This window comes from Anticarsia gemmatalis, chromosome 22 (assembly GCF_050436995.1).
Source record: "Anticarsia gemmatalis isolate Benzon Research Colony breed Stoneville strain chromosome 22, ilAntGemm2 primary, whole genome shotgun sequence".
Lineage (NCBI taxonomy): Eukaryota > Metazoa > Arthropoda > Insecta > Lepidoptera > Erebidae > Anticarsia > Anticarsia gemmatalis.
Genome location: NC_134766.1, coordinates 4991616 through 5006511, shown reverse-complemented (window position 1 = coordinate 5006511; position 14896 = coordinate 4991616). Strand labels below are relative to the sequence as shown.

The following is a 14896-nucleotide window of genomic DNA, read 5'->3' as shown; positions in this document are numbered from 1 at the left end:
TCAATAGGTCACGGGTTCCAATTCCATATCACTTCAAGGCTAACTTTTGGACCGTTACTAAACAATGGTAATCATACACAAAAATAAAACACAACAAATATTTTAATTAATCTGTATTATCTAAAATTACAAATCTTTCATAATTTCAATCATTACAACTAGTTACCACGTGATTATTCAGCACATACCGTTAACTCTGTCTAAAAATATCAGATTTACATTTTTACAACATTCGACTAACGATTAAATTGAGGTTATCTGTAAAAGAGGGGGTAGATAGAAGTAGTTACTAGGCAGTGCACTTAGAAATGCCTTTATTATAATGTGATAATGATACAGTTATATTATTAATATTTATTATATTAAAATCACATGTGTTAATATCAAGTCTGTGTTCAACTGCATCAATATCACATAACATTTCATTTGTAAACGCGTGAAATAAAAATGCCAGAAATCTATATATTGTGCTGAATTCTTAACTAAAAGAATCTATATGAAAACCTTTATACTTATGCTATAAGTTATTGAAACGGTGCGTTCGGGAAATATTGTTACAATACAATTTTAAAGCATATTTAATGCAATAACCAAAATGATCACACTGATCACAAAAACAAAAATATTCCAGAAAAAAATTGCTTTCCTGCATTGTTTGATTAGTTTATAAATGAATAATTAAAGTTCTTGTCACGTCTGCACTTGCAGTGATGATAAGTAATCACTTTGCAACAATATTTCGAAACGTCCCGTAAAAGATAAAATTGCACCTATTTCATTATAAAAAACGACAAAGAAACTTATTCAAAGCATTTACAATTTAACACAAGACAAAGCACATTGGTCATTTCATCAACCAAGCACAATTTGGCGCGCAATTTTGTCACAACAAAAAAATGGCCGCGAGTTTATTTTGTGTCAAGTTGTAAGACAAATTTTTCATGATATTTATTCAAGAAAAAAGTAAATTTCACCATTCGAACATTCTTTTGTACTAGACACTCAATGGATTGCATTGTTTTTCAAAAACTACACATACTTATTGTATGCAACGTGCAAAATATATAACACATTCGTACATTCATAAGGAATTATCGAAGCGTAAATAAGAAGCGCGGATATTACATAAACGTTCATACTAGCGTAATATTATGGGATATTATGGTGTATTTTATACATGAAATTAATATCAACAAACACCTAATATCTCTATAAGCAATGTTGCTTACTGCAATACAGATTTTTAATACCTTTTGTGATAAATATTTCACTATAAAAATAATCGTCACTTGCGATAAAAGTGATGATTTATTTCGAGTATAAGTGTGAAGTGTAGTTTTAAGGTAATAAATCCATATTGCAGTGTGTTGCAACTGTAAGGCAACCATCGGTAATGTGGATTAACTATGAAGGCATTGGTATGGTAGCATATGTTTCATTCTTAGTTTATGTCTGTCCAATGAGCGAGGGGAAAACAGATATCTAGTTTTTTCCTGATTTTACAGGATAATCAATTCGCCTGAATGTGGATTGCGTATTCACTTAATTATGTATGTTATGCACGTGTTTCAGAATTGAAGACATTCAAAAATACATGTTGTCAAAGCAGATATATTTATATCTTTTGTCTACATTGTCATAACATGCGAGAAGTAATGATATTATACGGTATCAGTTCAGTACATCTTGGTCAAAATCTTCATCATCTTGGTCTTTGCAAGCTAAGGTAAATGAAACATGATCAATCTATGCCTCATATGTACGCTTAGATACAAGACACGAGGCTCATAAACAAGTTTTTAAAAGAAAACTTAAGCGGCATCTGTTAAGTTTATTATAAATCTATTATAAGATATAGGGGTGGCTATTCCTCCGCCCCATTGGACATATAGTAGAAGGGGGTAGTTGATATTAAAATCTAGTTAAACTTTGGTCGTTAGGTAACTTACGGAGCAAGGCAGGAGGCGAGCCAAGAATAAATAATGCCACCATACCATACTTATATGAAATCATGGAAAATGAATTACGAAGTGCTGTGGCAAATCGCGTTGGGGGTATCGGGCATAAGAATGTATATCATACTAAAGGCTAGCTTATGGACAAATATGAAATAACCTATTTGATGGATAAAGTGACAGTTATAGAACACAACTGACAAAATTCTATCTGATATCAATACTTATTTAGCAAAGATAAACGATCATAAGATATAATTTTTATGGTTTCATAGTGAAATTATAGTTTTTAATAAGATTTAAGTTGCTACTAACACACGATTTGCCAAAGCACACTAATATAAGTACCACAATATATGAGAAAAAGAAAACTCCACATTCTGAACACTACATTTTGATTTCTTTCATACTTATTACAATAAAACACACATCACGTGAGATCCTGGTTAAACCCAGTTCCAAGTGTGAGATATAAGCTGTGCACAACGCAAGACATTAAAAAAAAACGAATAAGATCTATGACCAATGATGTCAATAAAAAAAAATCTGGCTAAAAAGACTTGGTTCCGTTTTGTGAGAAAAATATGTTTTTATTTGACTATAGCTAGTACACACAGCCTGTTTTTATTAAGTATTTATATATAGATTTTTTATTGTTAAATATATATTTTGTGTTGACACCACTGGCCGACAATGTAGTACTAATGTGCGGGTTTAGGGGGTTACTTTTAACTGTTATATATTTATATACTGTTCATTCTGTTATATAACTATACATATCTTGTTTAAAATAGAAGTGCTTAGTTATGTATAATGTTTTTAATACACTTCTGTATTCCTGTATAATGAAATTCGGATTACGAAATTGTAAATTCAGATAAGTTTTGAACAAATAATTACTTTGTAGCGAGTGTAGCGACCTATTTTATTTTGAAAAAATGTATATGCCTTATGTAACAACAGACTGTAGATGGGTTACATATCGAGTTCCGTCGAGTATCAGAAGGCGCGGTAAATTGTAGGACCGGAGTGCCACTTTCAAATATATTTGACAGTCGTTGCCAGTAGTCAGTAGCTTGCAAGTCTGACAACGTCTTAACGAGGAGTATCGTGTTATAACCCAGGTACTGGGTTGTGGTGGTTGGATAAACAGTCGTTCCATGTAAAATACTGGTATTCAGCTGCATCGGGTGAGACTGGAAGCCGACTCCAACATAGTTGGAAGAAAGGCTAGGTTGATTGATGTAAGTTAGTATATATAACAGAATGAACAGTATAATAATAAGTGTAAAGGTAATGTTACATTGGTGTTTCTGATACATATGTTCACTAAAGTCTTTAGGGCACTTGCGCACTGCTGGGCTAGCCTTCCCGCTTGATGCTGGGCATCTGTGGCGGCGGCTCGGCTAGACCCTTCACCTGGAACATAACAATGGTGAAAATTAATAAAATATCTTTGATGTCCTGAGGCAATGTATTTTGAAATATCAATTCATTGAGGGCACATATTTGACTAACAATTAAGTTTCTTTTACTGAACTTTAACCGTAAAACGTACAATCAAACTTATTGTGGATTACGTTAATATCTGTCGGCTCAGCGCGAGCGGACTGAGTTTCTCAGATCCGAATAAATTAATAGTGTGTAGTTCTCAATGCTCAATAATATAAAATAAACAAACCTTAAAGTTTAATACAGTCACTAGGCACATACATATTATTACACATTTTTTTCCAAAGTGAGACATAATATGAGGTCTCAAAAACTCAACTTCTCAAAATATATTTACATCAAGATATCACTTAATAGTTACAATACATATGGGCACAAAATCTAGATGTATGATCTAATCTCATCAAATGCAACAACATTGTAACAATAGCAATATAAAACAACACGGTTGTTTGTGCATCAATTGTCTTATACATACATGTCATACATCAATCACTTGGACATCTCACGATCACTTTCCATACACGTTCATACATTATACATACAAGTGTATTTTATTTACGTGGTAGTACCGTTTTCTGAAGAATAATATTGGTACTATTTCGCGTAGTACGGTATTTTCAGTCTTGTTAAGATGTAATATGAATTCGAATGCGTTTTTAGTAGGCACATTACTTGGACAAACTTGTCAACAATTTTCTCATATAAATTTCAATAAAGCTATGTAACACCAAACTAATATTTCAGTCAGACCGAAAAAATCATCACTGCCACACTATACCCGAGACATGCTTAAAATTTTGAAATTCATGCCATCCCTAAAATAATATTATATGGCCAATTGGCGGAGACCAACGAACGTCATTGTTACGACCTCCCTATAGAACTTATATGCTTTATTTCCTTTTGAATCCTACATTAGATGTTTGCATAAGCTATAGAATGGATTTTCATAAAATATTGCAAGAACTATCTTCTTCTTTACTTTACAAACTCTAGGCACTTTACCGCGAGCAGTCTGTAAGGCTAAAACACTGTATATTTCAGCACTATCGATTGATACCAAACCCCCTTCTATTTTCGTCTAAGTGGACAGTTTAAAATAGCCTACAGTAAGGAAATCAATAGACATGCATTTTACAATGACCTCAATACGAACAACAGAATCAATATTTTTGTTAAATGTAAGAAAAAAATCATAACACGCAACTGTTCAAACCTGTTTGGGGTCACAGGCCATAGTGTGATAAATAAGCGTAAAGTTTACATGAACATTTAAATTGTTGAATGAGAATTTTGCACACATACCTAACAGTATTTTTAAGATACCGTATTTAATCTAGTAAGATATGATTCTCTATATTCTTATAGAGGACGAAGAATAAGTATTGCCATTCAACGTGGCAATGCTGCCAGTCTTCTGGGCACGTTACCCGAGGACGGCGATGCGGAGATATTTTATGATGCCTTATTTTAATTATATTTATATTTAAGTATTTTTGTTAAATACATTTTAAAAAATAATAACTAATAAAGTAAATTAAAAGTAAAAATTGCTAAATATTAATTTCTTTTTTAATCAGAGAGATTTAGAATATGGCGCACTTTAGGCACGCTTTGACAATTTTTTAAAGGTATCGCCTGATATCTAATAGAAAAAGTAATTGTGGTATTGAAACTTATTAGTTTCTTGTCTGATTATACTTTGCGTTTGTTTGTAAAAGATTTCCGCTACACAAGAAATATGGAAGTATTATCAAATTTATTATGATTTCGTTTAGTTCGAACATTAAACACAAAACATTCGACAATGAGGAAAATGTGACGGAAATATACCAAATGATAAAATTATCTGAATAGTTTCAAAAACATAATATATAATGCCCATTACGCGTTTTAATGGTTAGGTAATAAGCATCCTCGATTTGATTAAATAATGTATTTAGAAAGCTTCTATAGAAAAATGGCTCTATCTTATCTATGTAGTTGCAAATAAATTAATCAATATCTTAGTTAAGGTTAGTTTTCTCTAGTGATGATTTTATTCTAGGAATAATCTCCAGATTTTAAATAAAAATAATATCTGAAGGTAGAAAACGGCTCATTACAAATTACAAACAATCATTTATCCTCACCAGTAATGAATAAAACAATAGGCGGGCTTCGAACTTTCGACCTTTCGATATCATGTCTTAATCATCGGGATATCGGGTTATATCACGAGATAGTACTGTTCGCAGATGACACTTCATTATTGTTTAAACTTAAACGACAACAAACCACATTTGACGACGTGAACATTGCTATCTCAAAGGTGGTACACTGGTTTGATGTTAACAATTTGCTTTTAAACGAGCAAAAAACTAAATGTATAAAATTTGTAACACCTAATGTCAAACCAGTGAAAACAGCAGTAAAGATGAAGGAAGATGTGTTGGACCTTGTGGATAATGCTAAATTTTTAGGCATTACAATTGATTGTAAGTTACAGTGGGGATCTCATATATCACAATTGGCGAATAGACTTAGTTCTGCAGCCTACGCGGTCAGAAAAATTCGTCAACTTACTGACATTGAAACAGCTAGGTTAGTCTACTTCAGTTACTTCCATAGTGTCATGTCTTATGGAATTCTACTCTGGGGTAATGCTGCCGACACCCAAACCATCTTTGTGCTGCAGAAAAGGGCTATTCGTGCAATTTATAATTTAGGAAGTAGACATTCACTAAGGGAAAAATTCAAGGAAATAAATATAATGACAGTGGCAAGTCAATATATTTATGAAAACTTAATTTATGTACATAAAAATATCGCCCTTTTTAAAAAAAGAGTGACATGCACAATATAAATACACGCAATAAAGACAAACTTGTTATCCCAGTCACTAGGCTCCAAAAAATTAATAAATCCTTCAGAGGTCAGTGTGTGCGATTCTACAATAAAATCCCGAGTGAAATTCAAAATTTAAGTCTCAATAAATTTAAGTTATTAGTTAAAAGTAATTTATGTCGTAAGGGATATTATACTATTAAAGATTATTTAGATGATAACAAAGCTTGGGACTGTGCTGCTTCTACCAAGTCTATTTCAAAATAATGTATTTCAATTTGATATTATGACATTGTTATTAATTATTATGACATTGTTATTATTTGTTATATTTCAATATTATGACATTGTTATTAATTTGGAAATATTGACATTTAAAAAGAGCAAGCCGTGAGTTTCTTGCCGTTTCTTCTCACGAGCAACAGCTTTTCCGAAACGGTGGTAGATAAAAAAATATTTTGACGATTTCAAATACTTGTTAAAGTTTATGAAATAAAGAATATTTGACTTTGACTTTGACTTTATCGGTTCAGAGATAACGATCAATCAGTTAGTTAAGAGGTGTCTTGAAAGTTATAACCCAGGTAACTGGGTTGTGGAGGTCCGATAGGCAGTCGCTCCATGTAAAACACTGGTATTCAGCTGCATCCGGTGAGACTGGAAGCCGACTCCAACATAGTTGGAAGAAAGGATAGTCTGACAACCAGTCTTACCGAAAGATATCGTGTTATAACCCAGGCAACTGGATTGTGGAGGTCGGTTAGGCAGTCGCTCCATGTAAAACTCTGGTATTCAGCTGTGAGTCTGGAAGCCGACTCCTACATAGTTGGAAGGTTGATCTTCTTATCGTATGGTTAGTGCTCAACCTAGTGTCAAAGTTGTTCAGGCCACCCGAAGGCCTTTGACGTGGCCCGGAAGGTTGATATAGTTAGTTATAAGGTACCTTAAGCCTGGCCGCAGTCTTGAGGAAGGCAGGCAGCTGTTCCTGGGACACGTTCACCTCGCCCGCGTACATGAACTCCAAGATCGCTTGCAGGTGAAGGTACGACACGTCCTTCAGGATTATTATCGGGTGCTTCGATGGGTTCTCCTGGAATAACAAAGTGTTAGCGATGAGAAGTGATTGCATTATCTATGCCTCTATTAGATTTAAGACCTACATAATGAATTCCGATTTATCTTTTTCGATCTACCCTCATAAGTTTGCATTAAGTAGGTACCTACTTCACATCAGGTTACGTTTAAGTCACGGGTGTTCTTGATTAATATTTACTAATATAAGATAGCTTGAAGACTGTTTTGTTTGAACAGGCGAATTTCTTTTTACTCGTCGGATTTGGAAAAATCTTTTTGTGTGTATGAACATTCGATAGCAGGTTGTTGGTTATATTAGAGAATGGAGTAATCACTACTACACAAATGAAACTGCAGAACACAATTATAAGTTACACATTTTGTTTTTGAAGGGGAATATCGTAGAAATGGTGTAGATTTAAAAATCTTTCCATAACCAAAAACTACTTTAAGTGTACTACACTTAATGTAACTTAATGTAAGACTACAAGTAACTTTTTATAGAACGAAACGCGAAAAAACCCTAAAGGGACAGCTGAGTATTTACTGAATATTATTACAACTATCTCCAAGCAGTTAAATTTAATGGCGCGTTCAGCGCAACGGTTACGATCGCATCCGCGTGTCTGCGGTTCGATTCCCACACAAATCAAATATTTGTTTCGCGAAGGAAAACCCTATGCGTCATACAATTTCAGACTGCTTAAATTGTCTGCGCAACTATAATATTGGTGAAAATCTGTGGCAAAATTCAAAACGTTACAATACGCAGGTACAGTTTTGTTCTCAAGGTCGCCCAGTGTCTGGCTGTACCTTTTATTTACTTTATTCTTATTTATTGAGGAAGGATATGGTTGCAGTGAAATATATCATCATAAAGAAGTAACGAGACAGTTTAAGGAGTTGTTTAAGCGTATCGTTGGGGAATGATTTATGTGATGATCATGCGACTATTGCACCATTTGCTATGTACAAAAAAACATATCTTTGGTGTATAATTTTGTGTTTTGTAAAGCAATGATCGCTGAAAAGTGTAAGCATTAGCGTTCCATGCAACTTAAAGCTTAGACAACACACTAATGACTTTGGAAGGCCACTTTTTAAACCTGCGAAAAACCCATGAAAAAAGCTTGTATGCCTGAAAGATCTTCAACAGATACTATTGGAATGCAATGTTCCCAATCAGACTGCTTTTCTATTCTGGAAGGCGGTACTTTCCCAGCAGTGGCGTAATATCATCTTAAAGTTATGATTTTCTCAGAACACCGCGCAAAAGCTCTTTTTATCGATCCATGATCAACCAAATCTCTTAGTGCATTCGTGTATTGAAATTACAATTGGTAAGGTAATGAAAACCCTTCTTGCCTACTTATTATTTAACAAATAATATTCTACCTATAAAAATATGTGCGTATTGCATAGGTAAGTGAAACAGTTGCAACTATGCAATAGTGTCAAAAGGTAATTAGCATGTGCATACGAGTGTCGTGTTGCTATGAGTTTAGTACAACATCCTGCCAATGTTTACACCTTCTATTCGTAATATTGATATTTTATGAAATTATATACTTTCAATATTGCTTTTGTCGTTTCCACGAGGATGCGGTGCATTCTATGGATGATATTTTTTTAATAGCTAATCTATGGATGATATTTTTTAAATGGCTAGAACAATTTTCTTGCTTTTACAGACTACTCCCGCACTAAAAAATACTAATGCGTCGCGGTAACTTTTTAAAATATACAACTAGACCCGAAACAGCTATTTGTGGATCAGACAAATGTTTGTTTAAGGTGGGAATCGAACACAAAATTTGATTTACGATTAATTTATGTACGCAACTTGATTTTACACAAATCTGTACCACAGGATAACTTGAAGTTATGTTTATCTAAAGGCTTTTGCAGGTGATATTAGAAAATTTGCTATGAATGACAGTCATACACAAAATATTTTTTGAAATCTGATTAGTAATACAAAATCTTAGTCCAGACTTAGGTTCAAGGCCGGTTTATCAAAGAAACGATTTTATTTACATTATTGAACACGAAAAACGAAGTATTACTTAACAGTACAAATAGAAATTCGTAAGGCGTGAGAATCGAACCCACGACACCTAATGCAACATGATTATTTAGCAACCAATGTAACTATTACACCAGGTACACTATCGCATGGGAAAAACACACTTACTTAAGATGTCCACTTACTATTTATACAAAATGATTGCAGATCAAATATTTTTCATATTTTTTTTGTTTTTGAAATAAATATTTTCTGTTATAAGTAGTATACATATAGACTTATAATGTAGTGCAATACTTAGAAAGTGACATCATCCAATGTTATGTTAAGTCTACGCAAATATACTTGTTATACATAAAATATAATCTTTTGTGAATATCTATTACTTATACATAATTTAAAAGATGAATTTCATGTTTGTTTGTGTTCTCTAACATTCTTATAGAAGAACAATCTTTAGTTATGTATAAGGTACTGTACAGTTTAGATTCTAGAAAGAAATAAGATATCACCTATACAACAACTTAAGAAAATGACGTTAATATTGGGAAATATTTTTTTTTATTTGATAGGTATGTTAGCCAAGTGGTCTAAACTTGTTCTCATAGGCATTGGCAATGACCATAGAATGCCTCTTGGTATGCAAACTTTTCTTGGCTTTATTGACATCTATACATCTTGTCATACAGGAGCAGTTATGTATGTATATTAAAGTAATTTTTATATATTTTCAGTTTAGTAAAAACATTGTGATGAAAGTTTGCATACCTAAAAGTTCTTAAACACACTTGTTTTTACAGACAAGATCAGAGGCAAAAGTTAGTTAAAGATTATGCAAATGTTGTAATATATTATTTAATAATTTATCCACAGCAACACTTGACATTCAGACCACTATTATCTAATCTAGCGAGCCTAATTATAGGCAAACGCACGACCTCTGATACTTGAAATTATATTCACTTATTATCCAAAAATAACTTCCGTTAATTACTTTTACACAATTTTTTGTAACCAATTTTTTTTTATAATTTTAAAAATAACTTTTATTTAGGTTATTGCAAAGTATTTTTTGACGCAAGCTGTTCAATGTTGATCTTAATTATTATGTAGCAAACTTTTATTATGATTATTCCAAACTTATGAAAAGAACCAATAAAAAAAGCTTGTAAAGTACTTTACACAACTTAATAATTAGTCTATGGCAAAATTAAAATTCACGTTCCCCTGGTTTCTGAGTACATTTAGCAGTAGTTTATCTATTCAATAGTGTTTTCTTTATATGAGTTTTCCCACTATTGAATAGATAAACTACCGCTAAATGTACCTCAGAAGCCGGGGGTTAATAGGTTCATTCAATACTTTAGATGTTTCATCATACACCAGTCTTCATGACTAACAGACTTCACTTGTAATTCAAAAATAAGAAAATGTAGTTTAAAAATAAAAATAAGCAAGATGGAAAATTGACTTACCTCTAATAAGCTTTTAAAGTAGGGACTACATGCAGACAGGACCATTTTGTGTGCTTTACATGTCTGTCCTTCACACGCTAGTGTCACCTGGAAAATACACCTTTATTAAACACATACATACAAGAAAAAAATTGTAACAATTTCTTAAATACAGTTGTAACTTATTCCTGGTTTCTGAGGTACATTTAGCGGTAGTTTATCTATTCAATAGTGTTTTAACTCATATATAAAAACGTTATTGAATAGGTAAACTACCGCTAAATGTACTTAGAAACTGGGGGCTAGCCAGTCAGCCATGAGTTTATAGAAACGTTGTTGAAGCAATTTCTTATGTAATTTAGCAATGCAATGAAAGATTTTAGAGAAATTTATATGTAAGCTATATAAAGTTTAATTGAATTAGAACTGTAGGTTACTACTAACTTAGGATCATAATGTTTAGTTAACACTAATTTTATTTAAAGTCTTAAACTTTCTAAATTTTTGAATAGTGGAGTTAACTATGTTGATTTTTGTTCAACAGTATGTCTGCACTGATACTTTATCATCATATCTGTAGTAACAGTAGGATAGTAACTAAACCAATATGATTTTATTCAGTGAAAAGGTAAGTAAGAAATACATCACTTATACAGCATACATTTTTGATACCCAATGAGTTTGCTTTAGAGACATAGAGATAATTACTAGCACACCAAATTATAGAGTTGTCTTTCATGCATAAACCGACAAATGACACTAAGTATACAGAAGAGACTTAGTGTAAGACAGAATACAAAATCATGTAACAAAATAACACAGCACACACACAATCATTGTTTACAGCACAAATTCATCTTCAGACAATTGCAGAATCATAGGAAATTACTTTTAACACATATGTCCTTGATGTCTGTCCACATTACACTAGTAATTGCACACAAGGCATGTACGAGGGTCCCCGACACTCGCGGGACGCCAACATACGTACCACAAACAAACCTCTAGGTTATAATTACTTGTTTGTACACAAAATATAATTATTTCCTCGTACTCACGTCTGTGAAGCTCTTCTCATCTCTCAGGTGCCTGAAAGATGTCACCATATTTGTCTGGAAGTCATTCCATTTGAGGAAGAATTGTTGATCACCCATTTCGGCAATTTATTTCACTGCAATACACAAATAATCTGTTTTAACGCATACAAAACCCCCGCGAACAGTAATTACAATTGATTGATACACGACAACGACATTCTAATCACACTTTTAGATAAAACCTTCATATTATAATAGTGCACTTTATTATATTATAGTTTACCTACGTCACTAGTTGCAATAGAAATGATGCTTACCTACTAACACTTGGTTACAATAATTATTTTCAAATTTGGTCCCCGCAAACCAACTTAGATTGATATACAAGGGCACTGCGTATTATTTCGAAACTATCACTAAAAGTTAAGCAATTGAAATCTCAAAATAAAGACGCTGTCTCGCATAAATTAGCGACTTCTTTCTATTTCTTAAAATTCCTTCATTCACCTAGTTGGGGTTGCCAACTCTGTGTTAATATCTACCCATTCTAACCAAACTACCACAATATTTCTATTTTTTTTTTTAAGTTATGAGAGCATGTAAGTAGTCTCATGTTTTCTATCTTTTGCTTAGTGAGAATTTTGCTTACTATTGTGATATAATACGTTTTTAAAATAAGCTGATCTCCAAAATAAAATACATATATTGTCACGTTAAGGAATCTAGTAGGTACTCAAAAATTCTATGGAAAATTTTCTAAGTTGTTTCTAAAATGTATAAGGTTCTCTTTTGTGTTTCTTGATAAATAACTAAATAAATCTCAAAAGACATCTCACTACCGAAACAATTCGACAATAAAATACTCTTAATGGGATTAGGTGTGCTGATGAAATGATATAACAAGTCACGAGAAGATGTTTCATCTTTAATGAATTACAATAGTTTTTTTTTTAAATTCCCATTTGCAAAGGAATATTGTTAAATATGGTATCCCCAGACATTCATTGGCTATCGTCGTTCATTCGTACGGAAACGTTGAGATGCGTTCATTCATTATGAAAACAGTTTGCATTTTTTACTTTTTGACGCTTTAAAAACCTATTATTTTTTTGTAGGTTAAATATTTATTAATATTAGTTAATATTCTATGGGTACCTTTTTTTAATGCAATATATTTTTTTCATAATTAGAAATCATTAAAAAGAAACTGCAGCCGATGCATTTATTCTATCAGACTCGCTTGTAATGTCATCTGTTGGTGAGTAGCGGTACCATTTTTGCTTAGCTGGTTTTAGTGCCATCTAGCCACAATTTCGTGACATTTTTTAAGTATTTTGCTTAGTGTGACAATTTTATTAAATTATATTTTCACTGAATTATTTTACTTATTACAAAGTAGCGAACACAACTACCTAATATGCTTTCAGCGAATGCATGTAATAGAGAATAATAGGCGTAGTTTTTTGTCCGACATTTATATTCATTCTTTGCCATAACGTTGACAAACTTGAAAATGATTTGTTGTTTTGTTACTTTATAGAATAGCTCCTCATGCTTGGATTTAAGTATATAGGTATGTAACCGGGTTTAGTAATTTAACATCTGAAGCAAATTCATGCAACTGTTCTCAAACAGCTACAGACTGATTGACGTTTGAAATAGGGTTCAACGAGGTAAAAATAAAAGATTTTGTTTATTTTAATAATACACCATTATTTATTTGACAAAAAACCGTTTTTAAAACGACACTCATATTGCATAAAGAAAGAGAGGCAAAGGTGAATCATAACATCTTATTATAATACTTATTAAATATAATTGTATGATAATTAGTATAATTACTATTAAAATCATGCGTAATATTGGTAAAATTTATATTAACTTACTTATCCGAGAGCATATTTTTAAACACACGAACACTACATTTAAAAGGCCAAGCGGTGTTGCCACAATATCCTTATTAATTACCTTAATTATATTTTCTAGTAAGTACGAGATTACTACCTATTTGCTAATTATAGTTATGTAACATTATTAAATGTTATAAAACAGCGCAACTCATACCTACTGGCCGTACTGGACGAAGCAAATTATACAAAAAAAACAAATCTAAATAAATATAATTACAAATATCAAAATCATTCCCATTTTTTTCTAACTATAATTGACATGAAGCAGGATTCATTTAAATTAATACATACACTTATCAATAAAACTTACTTTGGTATACATTTAGTAATAATGAAATTATAATTTAAGAAAAGTCACATCTACATTTGAATTTATTAAGAATATTTAATTTAAGAATTCATTTCTGAACTGAATCTTATGCAAAAGGCATCTTAGCAAATACAATCTTTCTCAACTTTATTTCTGGATGTTAACAAACCATTAACTGCATACATCTTCATTTTGCTTAAGACTGCAGTTCACGAAATGAATGCAATACAATATACACAATTATTGCTTAAAACTGACTTCAATACGAAGTATCTACTCTAATAAGAGCATATTGGTATAATCTATGATATAATAATTATTATATTAAACCTTATATTAGAGCTACTATTAAAATATATTTGGTATATAATAGCGTTACAAATATACAAAGCACATTCGAACTTAGGTATATTCTAGCGTATGATGCGTCGATCCACTGAGGAGACAAGATTATAATACTAAAACTATCCTAACAGGTTTATAACCTCCAAGAAAATAATATTGCTGCACCGATATTATACCGATATGAAATAATATTAATAATAATATAAAACTCATAATAAATTTTTGAAAATTAAATATTTCATTTCCAATAAAATAAGCTCCCAGTCTGGTAAACGAATTGCCACCGAAAACCTTTAGAAAACATAACATAAAATTATATTCAGAATTTATATTAAGTTTATAAGTACCTAAGAGATCCTAACCATCTTAAATTTTAGTTTTAAACTAGTCTTTGTCAGTAAAGAAATGCCATGAATTTGAGCAAACAAAACGATCTATAAATTATTTTCGTAAGAAACACGGGCTACATCCTCTAGCGGTTTAACCTTACAACTAGATTAAGAC

General features: G+C 31.9%; 1 protein-coding gene across 2 annotated transcripts; it reads right to left on the bottom strand.

Annotated features, from left to right (window-relative positions):
• Positions 1 to 96: 96 nt before the first annotated feature.
• LOC142982946 (longitudinals lacking protein-like) lies at positions 97 to 12341 on the bottom strand. 2 transcript variants are annotated; one of them, XM_076129701.1, is made up of 5 exons: positions 12111 to 12341; positions 11849 to 11961; positions 10812 to 10898; positions 7180 to 7326; positions 97 to 3374 (listed from the first exon to the last, which is right to left on the bottom strand). In XM_076129701.1, exons 2-5 carry the CDS (start codon positions 11942 to 11944, stop codon positions 3318 to 3320), a joined length of 387 nt encoding a protein of 128 aa, XP_075985816.1. In that variant the 5' UTR covers positions 11945 to 11961; positions 12111 to 12341; the 3' UTR covers positions 97 to 3317. The 2 variants fall into 2 exon arrangements, with proteins under 2 accessions (XP_075985816.1, XP_075985815.1); XM_076129700.1 differs by having other exon boundaries at positions 12145 to 12341.
• Between the last annotated feature and the right edge of the window lie 2555 nt (positions 12342 to 14896).